The following is a 23,412-nucleotide window of genomic DNA, read 5'->3' as shown; positions in this document are numbered from 1 at the left end:
CACCACCTCACCCTAGCCTGGGCTACACAGTGAGATCCTGTCTCAAAAAAATAAAAACATAAAACAAAATTAATTTGAAAATAGCAGGGTTTTTTTGTTTTTTTGTGTGTTTTTTTTGAGACAGACTCTCACTCTGTTGCCCAGGCTGGAGTGCAGTGGCACGATCTTGGCTCACTGCAACTTCCGCCTCCTGGGTTTAAGTGATTGTCCTCCCTCAGCCTCCTGAGCAGCTTGGATTACAGGCACCCGCCACTACGCCCAGCTAGGGAATTATTTTTTAATGACATTGGGTAGCATCCCCCTTTGAGTCTTATAAATGATCTCCCTCAAACTTCCGCAGCAAGTGACTTCTTGGGCAAGTCACTTTCCCTGGTGGGCACAAATGTGAGAGAGGGATTTGGCTTATAGATTGATATGTGTTCATTATCGTTTATTTCCACAAACCTTCACTGACAGCATGCTTTGTGCCTTGGGGGCTCGAAAATGAAAGACACGTTCCCTACTCTCAGGAATTTCACAGCCCAGTGCAGGGAGACACACAGATAAGCAGACCATTCAAAAGCAGGTTTATGCTAGAATGAAAGGGACTGTGAAGAAAGGCTGAGCCCTAACGAGAGATCGAGAGATCGGGGAAAGCTAGGGAAGATGTCCCAGTGTGAATCTTCCCGCTCCATTGCCCCAAACACCTCCTCAAAGCCTGTGACTTGTAACCCTCCGCATGCCCTCCCAGTGCCTGGATCAAATGCTCAGCCTGTGTGCCACACAATAGACTGATGTTATGCATCGATAAACTCTTAGACATCCGGCTGGTTCTGTGCCCATCCCTCTGCCCCCACTGCAGAGAGGCCAATAAAACTCTTGCTCAGACTTACACTGCACACAGCATTCTGAACTTCTGGATCTACCATCTCCTGTTTCCCAAGCACCATGAAACTCCTGCTGTTGGCTCTTCCTATCCTTGTGCTCCTACCCCAAGTGATCCCAGGTAATCAGAGGTCAGGGAAGCTACGAAAATAGAGGTATAGTGGGTTCTGGATCGTGAAAATTCCAATGTGTCGCTGCACCCCCAACCTGGGCAGCTCCACAGCTCCCACACTGGGACTATGTTCCTGACTGGGGTAAAACCTGGGAGTAGAGCAAGTTTTCCTCAATAGACAGGGGCAGTCCCACCATCCAGAGTTGTCCCTGGTTCTATACTCCAAGTTGCCGCCTAAGGAACTAGGGGAAAGTTAGGCTCACATCTCTTCTCTTTCCAGCTTGTGCCAGCTTTTGAAAATGATTCCCGCAGCCCACTTTGCATGTTTTCTTGGCCCTAAAAGTCCTGCTATCGCTGTAATGAGGTTCTTTTTGTTTCTAATGTTCTAGAATTTGGTGAACAGGTCAGAAATGATCGGCTGAGCTGTTATATGGAAGACAGAACTGGCTTTTCTTCCTTCTACAGTGAAAATCTAAGCTTTTCATAATCACTGCTTTCTTAAGTATATCTAAAGGCCTGACCAGAACTTTGAAATCACTGGTGAAGCAAGCCTGTCTCCTCTTTGTTTTATGTTTTTCAAGGTGCATTTCAATGTGTGATTGAACTTACATAAAAATGAATCTAAGTATTTCTGTTTTATAACAAAGTAAGCATACTCCATGCATGGCTACGCAGCTCTCTTTCTTTCTTTTTTTTTTTTAAAAAAAAAGATGAAATCTCGATCTGTCACCCAGGCTGGAGTGCAGTGGCGCAATCTCAGCTCACTGCAACCTCTGCCTCCTGGGTTCAAGCAATTCTCCTGCCTCAGTCTTGCAAGTAGCTGGGATTACAGGTGTGCACCATCATGTCCGACTAATTTTTGTATTTTTAGTAGAGACAGGGTTTCACCATGTCGGCCAGGCTGGTCTCAAACTCCTGACCTCAGGTGATCCACCCGCCTCAGCCTCCCAAAGTGCTGGGATTACAGGCATGAGTCACTGCGCCCGGCCCTGTGCAGCGGTCTTCTTTCACTTCTTATTCTGTGGCCATCTTTCCATGTCATCATCTAAAGATCTGCCTTATTGTTTGTAAAGTTGTATACTTCTGCTGTAGGATAAGCCTTATAAAATCATATACAGTCATTTGAGACATTTCTTAATTTTCTAACAACACATCAATGAATATGCTTGTACAAACATTAATATATTTACATATTTGGACAGGGGCTTAAATAGGATAGATTCCTAGAGGGCAAATAACCAAGTTAAATGTAAGTCTGGTGGTGGTGGGCAAGAAAATAAAAAAAAATATTCCATTAATTCCTCTATTCCTCTACCCTCATTGCAGAGAGGCCAGTAACTCTTGCTCAGACTCCCACTGCACATGGCATTCTGAACGCCTGGGTCTACCCTGGCATTCAGGGTAGGGAAACAGGGAAACCTCTCCTGTTTCCCAGGGACCAGGAACCTCCTGCTGCTGGCTCTTCCTGTGCTTGTGTTCCTACACCACAATCCTGGGTAATCAGAAGTCAGTAATCAGAAGTTGTGTATCTTAAAGGATACTGCCAGCAGAAATTGCCAACTCTGGGGGTTTTGAATAATTCTCCAGTTACAATTCCAGACACAAACAGGAATAATTCTGTGTGATCTCTTTGAAAGCAATTGGTCTGCTTTGAGTTCTAGTGGAGATACTGAGACTAGGAAAGAGACAGATGTGAAAGATTTTGTACATGCAATCCACGAGTCATAAAAACTCAGCATATGGGGGAGTGAAGGATATATTACAGGATCTAGGGCTTCAAGTCTGAGTGCTAAGAGCTATAAATTTGGAGTCATTCTCTTGGAGCAAAGAGTTGAGACAATGAAAGAAGCATAAAGTCTTGATGCTTTATCTTAAACAGCCCCTACATTTGAGGAAGAATAATAGAAATCAGTGACATTTATAGGGACAGGGAGATCTCCCTACCCTCTCATCGAAAATACACAAGGGTTTTTCTATCACCATAGTCCTTCAAACACCCAGCTGATGAATATAAAATAATCTCTTACTGTCGTGGTTGTTTTTTTGTATTTGTTCGTGTTTTGAAACAGAGTCTCGGTCTGTTGCCCAGGCTGGTGTGCAGTGGCATGATCTCGGCTTGCTGAAACCTCTGCCTCGGGGGTTCAAGTGATCCCCCTGCTTCAGCCTCCTGAGTAGCTGGAATTACAGGCATGCACAACCACGCCTGGCTAATTTTTGTATTTTTAGTAGAGATGGGTTTTCAGCACGTTGGCTAGGCTGGTTTCAAACTCCTGACCTCAAATGATCCACTCGCCTCAGTCTCCCTCGTACTGTTGTTTTAATCTGCATTTCTCTTATCATCCTGTGATCAAAAGTTCTGAATGGCTTTCTTTCAAAGACCTGCAAGATTCTATGTGAAATCAACTCCCATTATATTTTCTCCAGTTACTCTCCACTTAACTTACTCTATACTCACCATAACTACCTTATTGTTTTTCAGAACCTTTGAGACAGGTCCTGCCTCTAAGCCTTTGCACTTGCTGCTTCCTCTGCCTGATATATACTCTGCCCCCAGTTAGTCTCATAGCTCACCCTGCCTCTTCCTTCTCAAAACTCAAGGTAAATCTTTCACTATTTCCCATCACACACTTCCTAAACCCCTTCGCTGCTTCATTTCTCTCCATAATGCTTATCATTTTTTTTGTATTTTCATAATGCTTATATTATGTATCCACATAAAATATGTTATACTTTCTTCTCTTATTATCTATTTTTTTTTCCTTTTTTTTTTTCTTTTTTGAGACAGTCTCACTCTGTTGCCCAGGCTGAAGTGCAATGGCACGATCTCAACTCACCAAAGCCTCTGCGTCCCAGGTTCAAGTATTCCTCCTATCTCAGCCTCCTGAGTTAGCTGGGAAAATAGGCATGTGCCACCACGTGTGGCTAATTTTTGTATTTTTGGACACATGCTTATTTTATACTTTGGGTTATAATTTTTTATTTTTTAAATTTCAATAGCTTTAGGGGTACAAGTGGATTTTGGTTACATGGATGAATTGTATAGTAGTGAAGCCTAAGATTTTAGTGCACCCATCACTGCAGTAGTGTATATTGTACCCAATAGGTAGTTCTTCATCCCTCCCCCTCCCCTTACTCTTCCCCCTTCTGAGACTCCAATGTCCCCTCTGTATGCCCTTGTGTACCCATAGCTTAGCTCCCACTTATAAGTGAGAACATGTGGTATTCGTTTTTCAATTCCTAAGTTACTTAAAATAATGACCTCCAGTTCCATCCAAGTTGCTGCAAAAGACATTATTTTGTTCCTTTTTATGGATGAGTAGTATTCCATGGTGTATATGTTCCACATTTTCTTTATTCATTCATCGGTTGATGGGCACTTAGGTTGATTCCATATCTTTGCAGTTGTGAATTGTGTTGCAATAAACATACACTACACAGATATATTTTATATACTCATGTGAAGGTATACTTTGCAGTAGAATGGGATATGACCAATGCAAATAACTTAATCACACTTGTTGAAGTAGCAGCAAGATGTACTTGTTGAAGTAACAAGAAGACGTACTTTCTGGCCGGGAGCGGTGGCTCACGCCTGCAATCCCAGCACTTTGGGAGGCTGAAGCTGGTAGATCATGAGGTCAAGAGATCAAGACCATCCTGACCAACATGATGAAACCCCGTCTCTACTAAAAATACAAAAATTAGTGGGGTGTGGTGGCACGTGCCTGTAGTCCCAGCTACTCAGGAGGCTGAGGCAAGATAATTGCTTGAACCAGGGAGGTGGAGGTTGCAGTGAGCCGGGATCACACCACTGCACTCCAGCCTGGTGACAGAGTGAGACTCCATCTCAAAAAAAAAAGAAAGAAAAGAAAAAAAAAGATGTACTTTCTTTACTCAGGTACCTTTACACTGAAGGTAGCTTCATTATAAGCAGCCCCAATTCCTCATGACTGGAGTTTCTTTTCGATGATGGTAAGATTCATCCCACTTTCAGAATAGTTAAAAACGGGCAAATGGGAGGTTGAGTATTTACCAGACCTAAGGTGGGAGTCTTGCAGCCGTCATCTAATTATGATCCACAGTGTGGATACAGGATGCCAGATATATAGTCATGCTAGTGAAATTGAGAGCATCAGTAACCCAAAATCAGTGGTTTTTCCTTTTATTATTCAGCCTATGGTGGTGAAAAAAAATGCTGGAACAGATCAGGGCACTGCAGGAAACAATGCAAAGATGGAGAAGCAGTGAAAGAAACATGCAAAAATCTTCGAGCCTGCTGCGTTCCATCTAATGAAGACCACAGGCGACTTCCTACGACATCTCCCACACCCTTGAGTGACTCAACACCAGGAATTATTGATAATATTTTAACAATAAGGTTCACTACAGACTACTTTGAAATAAGCAGCAAGAAAGACATGGTTGAAGAGTCTGAGGCGGGACAGGGAACTCAGACCTCTCCCCCAAATGTTCACCATACCTCATGACTTCTTCTCAAATGTCACTCACCCCTGTCCTCAGAGTGATAAACTAAGTCACATACATATAGATAAAACACCACAGTGACCTCCCACTTCCCACCAATATGTAATTCTATTAATAGAAACAGCTGTGTAAAGAAGTCTAAAATTTTCACTATTTCCAATGATAAACTATTCAGTGCTCTTCTTGAAATGTCAAATTATTTCCACAAGTTTTAATCTATTTTTAGTATTTCTTGTTTGCTGGTGACCTATGCACAACCTCAATAGCTTAGTTAGCTATTCCAACAACAATTTTTTCATGTGTTTTTCTGCCTTCTCAACAGGTGTCTTAATGGCAGCATAAGTGGTCATGATCAAAATTCTAAATCTTTGCATCTGTGAGAGTAGCTACTAGGACACTAAAAGCTTTTTTTCTAGAACAGGAGACACTTCAGGTGAAAGCATTCATTCTCCTACTAACCATGGCCTTAGAGGAAGGTTTTATCTGTCACCGTATCACTGTAGGAAATTGACTGTCCCAAGTGTGAGCTATGAAGACTCCTTTTTGCCCCAGTGTCTTTCGGGTTGAAATAGAAGCTGTCGAAAAGCTTCTATGGCTCTGTAGACCCATCTCTTTGACCAAGCCTTGATCACACATGGACATCCAAGGGTAAGGATGGCCCCTCAATTGTGGGTGAAAGGATGGGTCATTTGTCCACCTGATTACTGAGACTGAGAGCTTTACTTGTCTCCCTGTGACAGAAAAAAAAAAAATCTTCACATCCTGTCCCATCCACATAACTCTACAACAAACTTCATTGTTACAAATTTTCCAGTCTTGCTGTTCCCAAGAACCTGAACAACCAGCCAGTCCATTACCAGCATTCATGAATTACTGTAGATCCATACCTAGGCAAGCCTTCCTTCTGCTGGAAGGATTTCCCTTAACCACTGTCTTTTGGGCCACTGCCACATCAGGCTGTAATGCAGCACTTCTGTCTGGTGCTAGCATGTCATGCAGACCATTCCACAAACCTGGCCTTGCTTTTTCCTCCTTTATTAACTAACCATAGGAACCCCTCATGATACTATTAGTGTGTGATGAAGAAGAGGCAATAAAGCAGGAATGGGTGATATAGGCATCTGAACCACCTGCTTCTGCAGTTTATGCTTGCCAGACCTGCTAAGTTCCAGTTTTGAACATATTACTTTCATCTAACATTGGAAATTCTTCACAGGTCTAATTATATTACTCAAAGGGTTAGATAATACCTAATTCATGATGGGAAATTTGGGTCTCATTATTTTTTTAAGCTTGTTATTCCTGATAATTCTGAAATTTGAAGTCTTTGAAAGTCTGAATTTCTAGACTGTGATTTCTGCTGACCTTAATTCATGGTGCCTTAGTTCCTTGTGTATTTTGTGATTTGGGGCTCTGGTCTGTTCATTTTCCTCAGAAGTTTAGTTGACTAAACTAGTTGACTAAACTGAGTTAAAGGTCTACTCCTTAGTTTTCTTCTGTCTTTTTAGCACTACTAGTCTGGGACAACTTTAAGCTTGATTTTTTTTCATATGACCCATGTACTGTGAATTCAGGCTGAGAGACTATATGAGATGTACCTTGAGGTTATAAATTCTCAGTGAAGACTTTTTTTCTATTTACTTAGGTTCAAAATCAGGCAATTTTCCTTGAAAATCTCTGGTGAAGGAAAAGGGATGTTGTATCTGCTTTATTTTTATACAGCATATGTAACACTTTAAGGACTGAGATTTATATAGGGATCTCCTACGAGACTCATATTTTTTCAGACCCTAGTCACTGCCTTCTCTCCCCTGCTTACCCCCACCTTGGCCAAAGCCATGGAAACCAAAGCTCAAGTTCACCTGATTCAGCAAGTGTCTTTGTGACAAAAGTCAGCTTCAGTCACTGCCTTCGAAAGAGTGCCCACTTGCGTTTGGTTTTAATATTCTTTCTTTTCTTTCTTTTTTTTTTGAGACAGAGTCTCGCTCTGTCGCCCAGGCTAGAGTGCAATGGCATGATCTCAGCTCACAGCAACCTCCACCTTCTGGGTTCAAGAGATTCTACTGCCTCAGCCTCCTGAGTAGCTGGGATTACAGGTGCTTGCCATCACGCCCAGCTAATTTTGGTATTTTTAGTAGAGATGGGATTTCACCATGTTGGTCAGGCTGGTCTCGAACTCTTGACCTCATGATCCACCCACCTCAGCCTCCCAAAGTGCTGGGATTACAGGCGTGAGCCACTGCGCCCGGCTGGTTTTAATATTCTTGGCCTTACTTTCTTGCAAGGTTAAAGATGTTTTAAAAGTTTTGTTGTATATTTTAAGTACATTTTTTCCGCTGTTTTCAGTGGGAGGATCAGCCTGGGTTCTTCAACCAGTATTCTTCCTGGAACAGTGGTTCAGAACCAATACTTTCATCCAGATCATAAACTTTGTTGTTGGGATAGGTGGCAGCACCAGAGGAAGAAGAAAAAAAGATCATTGTCAAAGGATGAAACTATCACTCAATGTCTAAAACCAAAATGCTGAAATGATTGCTTTCTTTTTTTTTGAGGTGGAGTTTTGCTCTTGTTGCCCAGGCTGGAGTGCAATGGCAGAATCTCAGCTCAGTGCAACCTCTGCCTCCCAGGTTCAAGCAATTCTCCTGCCTCAGCCTCCCAAGTAGCTGGGATTACAGGAATGCGCCACTGTGCCCGGCTGATTTTGTATTTTTAGTAGAGATGGGGTTTCTCCATGTTAGTCAGGCTGGTCTTGAACTCCTGACCTCAGGTGATCCACCCGCCTCAGCTTCCCAAAGCACTGGGATTATAGGCGTGAGCCACCATGCCCAGCCTGCTTTCTTAAGAACAGGAGAGCCATGCTGGTCCATCATAAGCTCCTTCATCAGAGCGAAGTGTTGAACTTACACAGCATTTGGGGAACACATTTTGAGGGAGTTGTGTTGGCTACAGAGGTGGGAATTGGTTAATGACAATTTAGAAGTGTGTACATTGAAATGAATTCAAAGCTGATTGACATATTCAAAGCACAATGCTGTCACTGACAATTAGCTTTCAGAAGTGTGTTCACTGAAGCAAGTTGTCATTGACCATAAAAAATGTTTAAAACATTTCAAGGTATGTACTTGTTATCATGACCATAGGACTGTCAGCCTTTTCCTAGGAATGTGGAGAGTTTTTATTGTCAGAAGAGAAGAGTAACCCCAGAAGAATCCAACGAGACAAATAACAGATGAGGAACCCCAAAAGATGACGGAGAAGGGGCAGCCTGAAAGTTAGGAAGAAAACAAAGAGTGAAATCACAGAACCCTAGGCAGTTAAGGTTTTCAAGGGGGGAATAACCTATAGTGGAAATGCTGCACAGAGGCAGATTGAGATACAAGTTGAAGAACATTCTGAAACTTTCAAAAAGGAGATCCAGTTACACTTGTTTATGTTTTTGTTTAACTTGTGGACAAAGACTTATAGACAGGTGCAAAAACTAAATCATCTTTTCCAACCCAGAACTCATGGTTTAGTATGAGTTTTGATACATATAAGAAGGCATATTATGATGAAAAAAAAAAGGAGGTCCACTGGTGACCTTGACCAGAACCAGTCCAATAGCAAATAAGCACAAAGGCAAATTGTAATGAGTTGAGGAGAATCAGAGAAGTAGAGAAAGATAATGGGTAAGTACTACTCTACTTTTGACAGAATTTAGAACTGTTAGTAGAAGGTAAGATATAGAAAGTAAAATTTGAATTTTATATTACAAAGCTGGTGTTAGTTGTCATTGCGGACATAAGCCTCTTAAGTTTTGAAGAATTAGAGGACCTTGACTATCCACAACAACAGCACCCAATATTCAAAGACCTTCTGCAATAACCACCAAACAGGCCCTTCAGTCTCACAGCTTGAAACCAACACAGCTTATTCCACATTACAGCAGCTCTGTTGGTTATAAAGTTTTTTCATGAACTAGGCCAAAGTTGTCTACAAGACCTCCACCTACTGCCCTATGTATTCATCCCACTGGTTAAAGACCCTCCCTGAGTTCTACATGGCACAGATTAAGTCATAAATCTGCCTAAACCCTTCAACCCTCCCTTATTCGATTCATTCTTCCCCCTTCCTCACTGGCTTGTCTAGCCTCTCTGTAATTGTTTTCCTAGTTTTCCAGCCTTCTCTCTCACGGAGCTTATCCAGAATGAGACAGACATTGTCACCATGCAAAGCCCAGTCTCTCACTATGATTTTCAGTGGATCAAAGACAGACAAGGGTAGCAGGTACATGAATTTTAATGAGGGGGGTTGACAGCAGGTCTCTGCCCAGAGAGGTTGAGAATGGTAATCACCAGCACTCAAGGTAGTCTTGGCCATTGCTTCTCATAAGACCAATCGGTATTTTCCTCTTTGCCGGAAATGCTTATCCTCATGTAGGACTGGAGGCAGCAGGCCTGATAATTTCTGCAGTAGAGGTAGGGCTGTTCATTCTTTTTGCAAGAGGCCCTACAAATTCCACTGTTACCCATGCATCGAAGGATGTGGCGTTTGCCTGGCAAAAGAAAAAAAAATACAAATAGTTAACTTCTACCTAGGAGTGACATAAATCTGATAAGTCGGGAAGCATCATAAAAACCTAAACGGGGAGCAGGGAGAAAACCTAAAGGGAAATAGTGACTTCTACTTCCAGAAAAAAAAGAGTCAATGTATTTTTCTCTATTTGTCCTGCTAAGTTCCATTTAAAACCCAGTGGGGCAGGGTGTGTGTATGTGCGTGTGTGTGTGTGTGTGTGTGTGTACTCTGAAAGGTAAAGTAAAGAAGAACAAGGCAGGGACCTCAAGATCTAAGGAAGGACACAGTCATGGGTTTTCTTTTTGCCTCATCGATCCCAGACTTGTGCTGGAGAGACTGACAACCTGGAAATACAAACGAGTACAGACATAGAGTCCCAAGGAAAGTCTCCTCTCTCTAGCCAAAGAACCAGGAAAGGTCAACCCAGCAAGAAAGAACATTTTAGACAATAACCACTCAGCTCCAGGAAAAACCAAAGACAAAACTACACTCCCACTCATACATCCACCAAAGAAGGCTACGTGGGGAGCCTCGAACTCTGCCCTTTCCACTCTGTAAGGAGGTGTAACCTCCTAGAGTGGAACCCAAGTGGGGAGCAGGGACTATTATCACTGCTGAATGATCACAAGGCCAATCACCACCATGCAGTGTTGATAGGAATCATGTGGGGAGCCTCGACTTCCCCTATCTGGTGGGAAGAAGGCATCCCTCCCTCCACTTCCCTGATAGGGTGGTGACAGAAGGAGCCTAGTGCAGAGTCAAGACTTTCACCACCACACAGTACTAACAGGGACACCACTCCCTGAGATGTGACTTGGAGGTCACACAGGGAACAGAATATCCCTCCCCATCCCAACCAAGGTAGTACCAGAGGAAATACACCTGGACTTCCACCCACCTGGCAGTAGCCAGGCAGCACCCCACTGTCCTCACCAGAGCCGTGTCAGAGGAGACAAGCCAACAAAGATCATTGAAATATGATCCAGCATCTCATAACATAATAATACCAAAAACGCCCAGGTTCCAGCAAAAATTACTCATCGTACTGAAAACCAGGAAAATCTCAACTTTAATGAAAAAAAAAAAAAAAGACAATCAACAGAACTGAGAGTCACCCAAGTTGTGTGTATCTGTAATTCATTCCTTTGACTTCCGGGTAATATTCCACGGTATTAATGTAGTAGCCTATTTAATCATGTGTCCGTTGAGGGCCATTTTGGTTGTTTCCAGGTCTATTGGGAGTTTGGGATTTTTTTTTAAAACCATGTGTTTCTTTATTTAACAACTTCTCCCCAAAAGGAAATGTTTTTGAAAATCCCTATCGTTTATAAATTAAAGAGGATCAACCTGATAATAGGTTTTATTTTCAATAAAATGACAGGAACATTTAAAACTACAATGGACTAAATAAAGATTTTTTTATACTCTTGCTTCTAGTAATAATAAAACAGGTAATTTAGAACATATATCTGGCAGATGAAAGGTGGACATTTTTTTTTCCCAAGACAGAGTCTTGCTCTGTTGCTTAGGTTGGAGTGCAGTGGCACAATCTTGGCTCCCTGCAACCTCCACCTCCCCAGTTCAAGCGATTCTCATTCCTCAGCCTCCCATGTAGCTAGGATTACAGGCGTACACCACCACACCCAGATAATTTTTATATTTTTAGTAGAGTAAGGGGTTTCTCCATGTTGGCCAGGCTGGTCTCGAACTGCTGACCTCAAGTGATCCACCCACCTCAGCCTCCCAAAGTCCACCACACCCAGCCTGGACACATTTTTTTAATTTGTCAGAAGGCATTAAAAGACAAAATAATGGAGAATGAGTGGGCCTAAACTAAGAAAAAAAATTGTTAAAATCACTATTTTTAATTTTAGTTGTTCTAATAGGTATGTAGTAGTGTCTCATTCTGGTCTTAATATGCATTTCCCTAATGGCTAATGATGTTGAACATCTTTTCAAGTGCTTATTTGCTATCTGTATATCCTCTTCAGTGAAATGTCTTTTCATATCTTTTGTCCATTTCTAATTGGATTATTACTGTTGAGTCTTTTTTTTTTTTTTTTTTTTTGGGAGACGAAGTCTTGCTTTGTCACAGGCTGGAGGGCAGTGGCGCGATCTCAGCTCGTTGCAACATCCGCCTCCGGGGTTCAAGCAATTCTCCTGTCTCAGTCTCCTGAGTAGCTGGGATTACAGGTGTGCGCCACCACGCCCAGCTAATTTTTTTTTTTTTTTTTTTTTTTTTTTTTTTTGAGATGGAGTCTCTGTCGCCCAGGCTGGAGTGCAGTGGCACTATCTTGGCTCACTGCAAGCTCCGCCTCCCGGGTTCACGCCCTTCTCCTGCCTCAGCCTCCCGAGTACCTGGGACTACAAGCACACACCCGCCACTCCACCTGGCTAATTTTTTGTATTTTTAGTAGAGGCAGGGTTTCACCGTGTTAGCCAGGATGGCCTCGATATCCTGACCTCGTGATCCGCCCACCTCGGCCTCCCAAAGTGCTGGGATTACAGGCGTGAGCCACCATGCCCGGCAATTACTATTGAGTCTTAAGAGTTGTTTCTATATTCCATATACACGTTCTTTGTCAGATATATGGTTTGAAAATAATCTTGCTCTGTTGTAATTTGTCTTTTCAACCATCCTCTTCACAAAGCGAAGGGTGTTTCACAAAGTGAAAGTTTAAAATTTTGAGTAAGTCCAAGTTATTGATTCTCTTTCTTTTCTAGGCTGTTCTTTCGTATCTAAGACCTCTTCACCAAGCACTCGGTCTGAATGTTTTTTCCTATGCTTTCTTCTAGAAATTTTATAGTTTTACATTTTTTTTAATATATAATCCTTTAAAAATAATTTTCTTTAGAGATGGGGTCTTGCTGTTTTGCCCAAGCTGGAGTGCAGTGGCACAATCATAGCTCATTGTAACCTCAAACTCCTGGGCTCAAGCGATCTTCCCAAATCAGCCTCTCGAGTAGCTGGGAACTAGAGGCACATGTCGCCACACCCAGCTAATGTATTTTATTTTTGTAGAGATGGGATCTTGCTATATTGCCCAGGCTGGTCTGGAACTCCTGGGCTCAAATGATCCTCCCCTCTCAGCATCCTGAGTCACTGGGATTACAGGTGTGAGCCACCATGACTGGCTGTTATGATCCATTTTAAGTAAATATTTGTGAAAGGTGTGAGGTTTAGGTTTAGATTTTTGTTTGTTTTGTTTTTTGCCTGTAGATGTTCAATTGCTCCAGCATCATGTGTTGAAAAGGACCTTTCTTCCAATGAATTGCTTTTGCACCTCTGTCAAAAATCAGTTGGCTGTACTCCTATGAGGCTATTTCTGAGTTCCCTATTCTGTTCCATTGATTGATGTACCTGTCTCTCCAAGACCACACAAACTCAATTACTATTACTATACAATAAGCCTTAAAATCTGATAAAATAATTCTTCCAACTTTATCCTTTTTCAATTTTGTTTTAGCTATTCTTATTCTTTTGCAGATTTCTCTTTAGGCAAGGTATAGACAGAATAGTCTGGTCTATAGCTACAAAAAAAATCCTGCTGGGATTTTGACATAAATGAATATGTCAATTTGAGGAGAATTAACATCTGCTATTTGAGTCTTACAAGATAGGAAGATGGTGTGTCTCTTCATTTATTTAGCTCTTATTTCTTTTATCAATATTCTATAGTTTTCAGCATATAATTTCTGTACATAGTTTGTTAGATGTACACGTAAGTGTTTTATTTTCTTGGAGTGACTTTGAATGGTATTATATTTTTAATTTCAGAGTGCACATGTTCATTGCTATTATATAGAAATACAATTGATTTGTGTATGTTTACCTTGTGTCCTGTGACCTTACTGAACCTACTCATTAGTTTTAGGTGTTTTGCCTTTGCTTTTGTTTTGTTTTGTTTTGTTTGTAGATTTCTTAGAATTTTCTACATAAACCATTATGACATCTTCAAACAGACACCATTTTATTCCTTCCTGTCTAATCTGCATGCCTTTCATTTCATCTTCTTGCCTTAATGCAATGGGTAGAAATACTCAGAACTAAAAGGAACAAATTATTGATACACATAGTGTGGATGGATCTCAAGAGCTTAATGCTGCTTAGCTGGGCACGGTGCTCAGGCCTGCAATCCCGGCACTTTGTGAGGTTGAGGTGGGAAGATCACTTGAGCTCAGGAATTCGAGACCAGCCTGGGTGACATGGCAAAAACCCATCTCTACAAAAAATACAAAATTAGCCACACGTAGTGGCACACATTTGTAGTCCCAGCTACTGGGGAGGCTGAGGTGGGAGGATCACTTGAGCCCGGGAGGCAGAGGTTATGGTGAGCTAAGATCACACCACTGCACTCCAGCCTGGGCAACAGAGCCAGACCCTGTCTCAAAAAAAAAAAAAAAGAGCATAATGCTGAGCCAAAAAAAAAAAAAAAAAAAAAGCCAATCACGAACTCTCACATATGATTCTATTTATTCAACAATGTCAAATGACAAAACTATAGAGATGGGAAAACAGATTAGTGGTTGCCAAGGGTTAAGCATGGTGACAGTGCATGGGGATAGGGAGGAAGGCTGGTATGACTTTAAAGGAGCAACAGGAGGCAGATCTTCGTGGTGATGGAACAGTTCTGCAGCTTGATCATGATGCTGGTTACATCTGCACATGATGAAATGGCATGGAAGTATACACATATATTGTACCAATATCAGTTTCCTGGTTTTCATATTGCATTACAGTTATGTAAAATCTAAGCGTTGGAGGAATCTGGGTGAAGAGTACACAGGACCTCTCTCGTAACTTCCTGTGAATCTACAATTATTTCAAAATAAAAAGTAAAAATATGAATAAATAAAATAACCTAAGGGGCTACAGAGAGATTAAAAAAACAAAATCTAAAAAACAAGAACCCCTAGGAGACCAATCCTAGCTCCCATTTTACTTGCTGTGTACCCTGGGGCAAGTTTCTGCGACTCTGTTCTACCCTTTTTCTCATATGTACAGTGTAGACTGGAAAAACAGCTAACCCCTAGAATTGTGAGGATTAGTGGCTGAATATATAGAAAGCAATAAGGGACTGACACATGGTAAGAACTAAATGAATGGTAACTATTATTGTTGTTTTAAATTATCATTTGAGCAAGACCCAGAAACTCCTCTGCATCCTTGCTAACCCTGCCAGCCAGAACCACGTATACCTGACACAGTGGTCCTCTGCTCCCTCCAGCCCAGAAAGTTCTCCACCCAGATTCTTGGAACCTGGAGTCAGCTGTTTGTGCCCCCACCAGATCCACTCAGGCTTTCACTTGTGAATTCACTATTCATATTCAAGAAACACTCACTAAAACCGCATTCATGTCCAGCGCTGGGCTTAACATCAGGCATGCAGATGTAAATAAAACATCATCTCAGCCCCTATGGATTTCCACCTAATATGTGTGTGTTTGGGGGATTGCTGGAAAGGGGACAATAACTCAAATAATTACACAACAACATAATACGTGTCATAATTTCTTAAGAGTGACAGTTTGTGAAGCCAATCAGAACTCAGTTTGGAGAAAGAGTGATAACCTAGAAAAGGGACATCAAATTCTCCATAGCCTTTAAAGAGCCAGTAAGCAGAGAAAGAAATGTTGAGTGCTGAGGGAAATTACGGTTCAAGCTAGAATTGTATACTTAGCTAAAATTTTCTTAACAGATGATATGGTCTGGCTGTGGCCCCACTCAAATCTCATCTTAAATTGTAGCTCCCATAATCCCCACATATCATGGGAGGGACCTGGTGGGAAGTAATTGAATTATGGGGGTAGGTTTTTTGTGTGCTGTTCTCGCGATAGTGAGTAAGTCTTGTGCGATCTGGCCAGGCGCGGTGACTCATGCCTGTAATCCTAGTACTTTGGGAGGCCAAGGTGGATGGGATACTTGAGGCCAAGAGTTCAAACAAGCCTGGCCAACATGGTGAAACCTTGTCTCTAGGAAAGAATACAAAAATTAGCCAGGCATAGTGGTGCATATCTATAATCCCAGCTACTTAGGAGGCTGAGGCAGGAGAATTGCTTGAACCTGGGAGGTGAGGCTACAGTGAGCCAAGACCGTGCCACTGCACTCCAGCCTGGGCAAAAGAACAAGACTCTGTCTAAAAAAAAAAAAAAAAGAAAAAAAAGGAAAAAAAAGTCTCACAAGATCTGATGGTTTTATAAAGGGCAGTTCCCCCACAGACACAGTTTTGCCTGCTGTCATGTAAAATGTGCCTTTGCTCCTCCTTTGCCTTCTGCCATGATTGTGAGGCCTCCCAGCCATGGGAAACTGAATCATTCAACCTCTTTTTCTTTATAAATTACCCAGTCTTGGGTATTTCTTCATAGCAGTATGAAAATGGACTAATACAATAGATAAGCATACATTTAGATATTTTCAGAAGTAAACCCGCTGAGAGACTTGATTACCAACAGGAGCTTCTTAAGTGTAAATTACAAGGGTTTAAAAATATAGTTCAATAGAATGAATAAGATCTGGTATTTGATAGCACAACAAGTGACTGTAGTTCACAATAATTTATTGTACATTTTAAAATAGCTAAAAGAGTATAATTGGATTTTATGTAATACAAAGAAGAGATAAATGCTTGAGGTGATGGATACCCCATTTACTCTGATGTGATGAGTGTACACTGAATTCCTGTATCAAACTATTTCATGTACCCCATAAATATATACACCTGTGTATTATAGAAATTAAAAATAAAGAAATTTTAAATAAAAAAATTCACCAAAAACAACAAAATAAACTACAAGAAGAAAGAAAAGATTTCTTATATGAAAGTCTGAGAATCAACGTGAAACAATAATAGATATGGTATGGGAAATCAGAGCATGGTAGATAAGAGGTGAGTCACAACCACAGTGTAAAATATTAAATTTAGGCAGATATCTGTAATTTGAAAATTGGAATTTGGAAGAAGTGTCCTCTATTCTACATGTATGCTGATTAGGATCAGCTGAGATCCCTCCACTCTGACATTATCCTCCCTAAATACGTGAAATGCAGACTTTTAACACAAATTTTTAAAATTTTTTTCTGATGTTCAGAGACAGCCTTTCCACTGTTCACGTTTCACTTCATGTGAGTGGTAAGAACAATAATGATCATTATCATTCTTTTCTTTTTGTTTTTAACCTAACCTGAGTCAATTCTCTCTGCCTTCTATTTTTGTAAAATATAGACACTAGAAGACACCATCCCAACTGAATTTAGACAATGTTATTGTAAATTTCAAAAATAAAATAAAATAAAACTGAAAAAAAAAGCTACTGCTCTCACCTTAATCTGAATGAATGTGAATACACAATACAATAAACAAACATTTCTGCCTTAGACCGCAGGAATACAAATTAACAAACTGCTAGACAAGACCATTATTCTGCTAGATGGAGAGTGAGGAAAGTCTAAAAGAGGCAAGGAATGGTATCACCTCACTGTTTTCTCAACTTAAAAATCCTTTTTCTACTCCAGATCTCTGCTCAGGCCTCATTTTAGGATTCCCTGAGAATTGTTCCTTTCTTGTAGAATGCCCAGAATCAGGTGATAATCCAATGTCTGCATTACTCAGTGACAGTTTAGTACCTACTTTCTATCAAAGAAACAAGACAAATAACAAAAGACAAAAAAAAAAAAAAGAACTCAGTTTGATCCCCTGCTCTATCTTAATACTGTGTGACTTGGGCTAATTATATCACCTCTCTGGGCCTCAGTTTCCTAATAAGTAAAATAGGGATGATAAGAGGATTGTTGTAAGAATGGAATGACACATAGCAAGGGTCAATGAGAACTATTATTACAGCTATTATAATTATTAAGAAATAATAAGACAGGGCTGGATGTGGTGGCTCATGACTGTAATCCCAGCACTTTGGGAGGCTGAGGCAGGTGGATCACTTGAGCCAAGGAGTTTGAGAGCAGACTAAGTGACATAGTAAGACCCTACCTCTAAAAAAAAAAAAATAGAAAAATTAGCCAGGCATGTTGGCACGCAAGTGTAGTCCCAGCTACTCAGGAGGCTGAGGTGGGAGGATGGCTTGAGCGTGGGAGGGTGAGGCTACAGTGAGCCATGATTGCACCACTGCACTCCAGCCTGGGCAACCAAGCAAGACCTTGTCTCAAAAAAAGAGAGAGAGACAGTGAGACAGAGTTTATGTGAAGACTTTCATGGGTGGGAGCATCAACTGAGCTTTGAAGGATGAGAGGGCATTCATCACAGAGGTGAGCTGAGTGTTGGGGACCAGCCGGAGGGAGCCATGAACAAACACAATGTGGGGGACAGGAGAGGATGGCAAGAGGGTGGCAGTGGCTGAAGAGAAGGTATGTGAGGGACAGTCATGGGAGGTGAAACCAGGTCACCATGTGAAGGCTTTGAATGTCCAGACCCTGGGTGGTGATGAGCAAAGGAAGAAATCTAAGCAGGAAAATGACACAGAGAAACTTCCTACTAAGAATCCTTCTAATAATAGAGATTAATGCAGAGAAAACCTGAGGGTAGGGAGACCAGCGAGGAAACGTTTTTGATGGTCTCACCCCAGGCCTGGGAGCACAGGTAGCTCTCATGGGCAGCCTAAGTGTCCCAGCTCCCAGAGAGGCAGTAAAACTGTGAAAAGATTATGCAGCTCCTGTCTCTGAAGTGGGCTGAAAAATACGTTGTGAACCTAAATATACATCAACAGATGAAGGGATAAAGAAAGTTTGCATATACACACAATGGAATACTATTTGGCCACAAAAAAAGCATGAAGTTCTGTCATTTGTGGCAACATAGATGAGCATGATGTTAATTGAAACAAACCAGATACAGAAAGATAAATATTACTTGTTCTCACTCTTATGTGGAAGCTTAAAAATGTGGATCTCATTGAAGTAGAGAGTAGAATTGTGTTTATCAGAGACTGGGAAGGGTAAGTGGGAAAGGAGAATACAGAGAAGCTGGTTAACAGATACAAAATCACAGCTAGATAGGGGGAGTAAGTTCTAGTGTTCCATAGCTTTGTAGGGTGACTGTAGTTAACAATCATTTATTGTGTATTTTCTTTTTTCTTTTCTTTTTTTTTTTTTTTTTTTGAGACAGAGTCTTGCTCTATCGCTCAGGCTAGAGTGGAGTGGTGCGAACTCAGCTAACTGCAACCTCCGCCTTCCAGGTTCAAGTGATTCTCCTGCCTCAGCCTCCCAAGTAGCTGGGATTATAGCCACCATGCCTGGCTCAATTTTCATATTTAGTAGAGACAGGGTTTCACCATGTTGACCAGCTGGTCTCAAACTCCTGACCTCATGGTGATCCACCCGCCTTGGCCTCCCAAAGTGCTGGGATTACAGGGGTGAGCCACCCACACCCAGTCTATTGTGTCTTTTCGATTAGCTAGAAAGAGGACTTTGAATGTTTCCAACACAAAGAAATGATAAATGTTTGAGGTGATGGATATGCTAATTACCCTGATTTGATGGTTACACTTTCTATACGTGTATTGAACTATCACGTTGTACACCATAAATATGTGCAATTATTATTTGTGAATTAAAAATAATTTTTTAAAAGAAATGGATTATCAGCCAGAGTAGGATCCAATACCAGGCACAACCCTAACATTTGAAGGTCCCGGGGCAAGAAGGCAAATGAAGGCTACTGTGTCATGTCATTTGTCTGCATGCTTAAATGTTTTAATCAAGCTAATAAAAAGAATACATAAAAGATATCTAGCTTCGTTTACAAGATAGCCCTTCATAATGACCTGAAAGGTCAGGTTTGAATTTATAATTCTCTGATTCCTCAGAACTCCATGCAGGAACATGGCATTCCGAGGGGAGCCTGCCCAGCCCACAGCTCACCTCTCTTCTCACCCGTCCCCAGCTCTGCCCACAGACCCTGCAAACAAGAGCATCCCTTGATGCTTCTCCTGCCTAGGGGTTGGCACCCAGTGGGCCCAACCCTCCAAGGATGGACCTTGAGGAAAGGCCCCTGCAGCTCCTTGAAGCAGGCACAAGGTTTCTCTGGGCAGGCAATCCCAGGACCCAGCTATTCAAAGCATGGCCCAGAAAGGGAGGAGGGTAGGCAAAGGCTCCTCGTGGGCATATTCCCCTTGCCCCCAGCAACTCCTTACCGCATGAGGAGGGACTTAGCCAGAGGAGGCCCAGAGTCAGATCGAGATCAGAGGAGAGGCCCCTCTTTCCAGAGTCTAAGAGCGGAAATATTGAGCTGAGAGCAAATAGTCTTCCTGGACGATAGTGAACTCCTTCTGTCTGTCTCTATGCCATGCATCACGCTTTATCGAGCACTCTTGGTCCCTGGCCTCACTGCAGAGGACGCAGTTCAGGGGTGAACAGCTGTGTTGGTTAAATGGGGCCCAGAGAATAGGACTTGAGATAATGAAGCCTGGGAAGACACCCAGATCCTCTAGGTTCCCAATCAGGATTCTTAAATGTTCCCCACGAGTGAGTCTTCTCCCGGGCTGAAGTACCAGTTCAGATGAGTCAGGCTTCTGTCTCCCTCAGAGTCTAACACCGTTAGAAGGCACACAGCTCATATTTCATAAATCCTTGAATAAATCAATGAACAATAGCTGATGACATTTGTTGAGTGCTTACCTTTGCATTAGTATGTCATTTCATCCTTACTGCAATCCTGAAACAGATTCTACTATTACTCTTATTTACAGAGGAGGAAGATAAAGTTCTGTGAGGTTTATATGCAGAGTCTGCCAGTAGAAAGTGGCAGAGCTGAGGTGAACATGAGTGAATGGATCGATGAAAGAATGGAAAAAATGAATAATGAACAAATTCATATATAAGTAAGCAAATCATGTGCTTTATCTTTTTTTAGTACTTAGACACCTTCTAACCCCTGGGGCTGGGCCTCCTGAGCACTAGAAAGCATCAGCTGGTTTCTCTAGAACCCCAAGGATTTGGGTTATATTCAGCCCCATCCACCCTCAGCCCATTCACTCTCAAAATGGACTAACTCTCCCAGCCTAAGGATTCTCCCACTCTCTAGGCATCTGCTATGCCTTTAAATCTCTCAGCTCCCACCATGTTCTCCCCACTCCACTCCTGACTCAATAGCCTCTCCTGCAGTTGGTAGATGGGGAATCATCTTCAAGACTGTAGTGATCACACCATCGCTATGACCCAGCCCTAGTGACTTCTCTCGACTACCTCTTCACCTCCCCTACCATCCCCCCACCCTCAATCCATTTGGGGTATCGTTCCTTATGACTGACAGACACCAGAAATAAATTTGTGAGTTTTAATTAAATGTGGAGCCTAAACAATCTGAAACAAAGTCATTTCTATCCATTATGTATATTTCTCTTCGGTTGTGGAGCTGTTGTGGACATCCGAGGAGTGGTCCAGCCAAGGATTCCATGAATTGTTACTGGTTGGATTGTTAAATAACGACTAGGGACACAGCACCGTTTACGATTTCGGCAGCGTATGATGCTGTCTTCACCATCTTTGCACAACAACCGGCAGTGTCCATCCATCCAACACTCTACTTTGGGGCATACGAACAACGATTAAGCAGATGTTAGTATCCCTCAAGTGGAGAGAAAAGAGAAGGCAGAGGAGGAACAGGAAGACAGGGAAGAAGAGAAGAAAGCCAGTTAAGTGAGTAATGCTAGACCCAGTCCCAGGAAAAGAGAGAAGAGACCTTGAGAGGGAAGAGAACTGAGACAATGGTTCCAACTGAGAACTCCGAAGTTTTCGGGGGAGCCTTTTTTGGACTTCTCACCCTTCTGTCTTCCTATCCCCAACTTCCTATTCCTTACTTTGGAATCAACTGAAGCTAATTAATGTCCCACCTAGCAGAGCTAGGAGTGAAGGTAAAAGGACATGAAAACCTGTAATATTAGGGAAAAGAGGATTCACTCACATTACACAGACCCGGTGTCTTATCAATAACCTGACCCTGTTTAACATAAGCCAAACAAGCCTCAGCTCCAGCCGCAGCTCAATCTCCAATCTTCCTTGACCCTATATTAACCCAATTCAAACTCAAACTCATTCAGGCCTACCTTAATTAGAACTCCCAGCCTTACTCAACTCAATGCCCCTAAGCCCCAACTCCAGGTCAAACCCTAATCTAATCCAATCTAACCCTAATCTAATCAAGTCACTAACCTCAATTCCCAGCAGTATCCCATCACCAAGCTGAACCCAAACACCCTGCAGCATCCAGCACTGACTCCCAGCCTCAGCCCAAGCCCCAGTCTAATCCCCGACACCAGCTCCACTCAACCCCAAATCCCATCCTCTCTCCAACTCTGCCCTAAACCTTCAGGGAAGCCCAGCTCCTCACCTCCTGCTCATCCTGACATTCCTTCTATCACCCCAATCCCAAGGTTTTTCCTCCACATCACAACTCACCCCAACCTCCACTCTAGTCTCCCAAAGCCCTCAATAAGTCCCCAACTTGCACCCATGCTTTGCCCCTCAAACCTCTCCCAAGCTCCCACCAGGATACCACCCTGGCCCTCAAGTGCCAGATGCTCCAAACGTCTATCATCCCACCACTCTGGCAAAAAAGAATCAGAGAGAGATATTAACCTGAGATGATCCTGGGGAAACTTCCCAAAGTTGCAGGAGAGAAGGAAAGGCTTTACATGATGCCCACAGTGAGAGAGGAGGGAAAGATGGGAAGTCCATGACCAGGAGCCCAGACCCCTGAGAGAGGCTCACGTTACCTGATATCACTGGTACTTCTGTGGCCAGAAGGATGGCAAGAAACAAGAAAAGAAATTTCATGGCTGGCAGACCCGAGAGGAGGAGGCGCCTGAGCTGCAGGGGAAGGAAATAGGGTTCCCTGCAGCAGCGCAGAGATGAGCTTTGCTTTTATCAGCAGGGCTGTGGGCAGTGAATTAGAACAGGAGGGGATTTATATGAGGTCATCCGGGCCAAAGGACAGTGTGTAGCAGATGTCTCAGCAAAGCACAAGATGAGAGTGTGGGAAACTGGCCAGTACCAGTGCCAGTAAAGGGACAGGCCAATTAAAGCCATTTGGCCTTTGAGAGCCACAAAGGAATTAATTAATACATAATAAATATATATCAAGAAATATTTAACTTAAAAATTACTTTGGCCGGGCGCGGTGGCTCAAGCCTGTAATCCCAGCACTGTGGGAGGCCGAGATGGGCGGATCACGAGGTCAGGAGATCGAGACCATCCTGGCTAACACGGTGAAACCCCGTCTCTACTAAAAAATACAAAAAACTAGCCGGGCACGGTGGCGGGCGCCTGTAGTCCCAGCTACTCCGGAGGCTGAGGCAGGAGAATGGCGTGAACCCGGGAGGCGGAGCTTGCAGTGAGCTGAGATCCGGCCACTGCACTCCAGCCTGGGCGGCAGAGCGAGACTCCGTCT

General features: G+C 42.5%; 2 protein-coding genes, 1 long non-coding RNA gene and 1 other non-coding gene across 6 annotated transcripts; 2 read left to right on the top strand and 2 right to left on the bottom strand.

Moving 5' to 3' along the window:
* The first annotated feature begins 877 nt into the window (after window positions 1–877).
* Window positions 878–6,201, top strand: LOC105496517 (defensin beta 118). Its single transcript, XM_071080914.1, has 2 exons — window positions 878–985; window positions 5,150–6,201. The coding sequence occupies exons 1-2, from the start codon at window positions 928–930 to the stop codon at window positions 5,461–5,463; spliced, it is 372 nt and encodes a 123-aa protein (XP_070937015.1). The 5' UTR covers window positions 878–927; the 3' UTR covers window positions 5,464–6,201.
* A 2,679-nt stretch (window positions 6,202–8,880) lies between these two features.
* LOC112429298 (small nucleolar RNA SNORA40) lies at window positions 8,881–9,008 on the top strand. Its single transcript, XR_003021489.1, has one exon. It is a non-coding gene; the product is annotated as a small nucleolar RNA SNORA40 (small nucleolar RNA).
* A 712-nt stretch (window positions 9,009–9,720) lies between these two features.
* On the bottom strand, window positions 9,721–22,907 carry LOC105496150 (beta-defensin 119). The gene is made up of 2 exons (XM_011766273.2): window positions 22,739–22,907; window positions 9,721–9,995 (listed from the first exon to the last, which is right to left on the bottom strand). The coding sequence occupies exons 1-2, from the start codon at window positions 22,797–22,799 to the stop codon at window positions 9,802–9,804; spliced, it is 255 nt and encodes an 84-aa protein (XP_011764575.1). The 5' UTR covers window positions 22,800–22,907; the 3' UTR covers window positions 9,721–9,801.
* Window positions 14,468–22,723, bottom strand: LOC139358483 (uncharacterized). 3 transcript variants are annotated; one of them, XR_011613433.1, is made up of 2 exons: window positions 20,643–22,723; window positions 14,468–14,675 (listed from the first exon to the last, which is right to left on the bottom strand). It is a non-coding gene; the product is annotated as an uncharacterized lncRNA (long non-coding RNA). The 3 variants fall into 3 exon arrangements; XR_011613435.1 differs by lacking the exon at window positions 20,643–22,723 and adding an exon at window positions 20,159–20,634 and having other exon boundaries at window positions 14,468–14,828; XR_011613434.1 differs by lacking the exon at window positions 20,643–22,723 and adding an exon at window positions 20,159–20,634.
* Window positions 22,908–23,412: the final 505 nt, after the last annotated feature.

This window comes from Macaca nemestrina, chromosome 15, assembly GCF_043159975.1.
Source record: "Macaca nemestrina isolate mMacNem1 chromosome 15, mMacNem.hap1, whole genome shotgun sequence".
NCBI lineage: Eukaryota > Metazoa > Chordata > Mammalia > Primates > Cercopithecidae > Macaca > Macaca nemestrina.
This window is presented reverse-complemented; position numbering and strand designations above follow the sequence as displayed.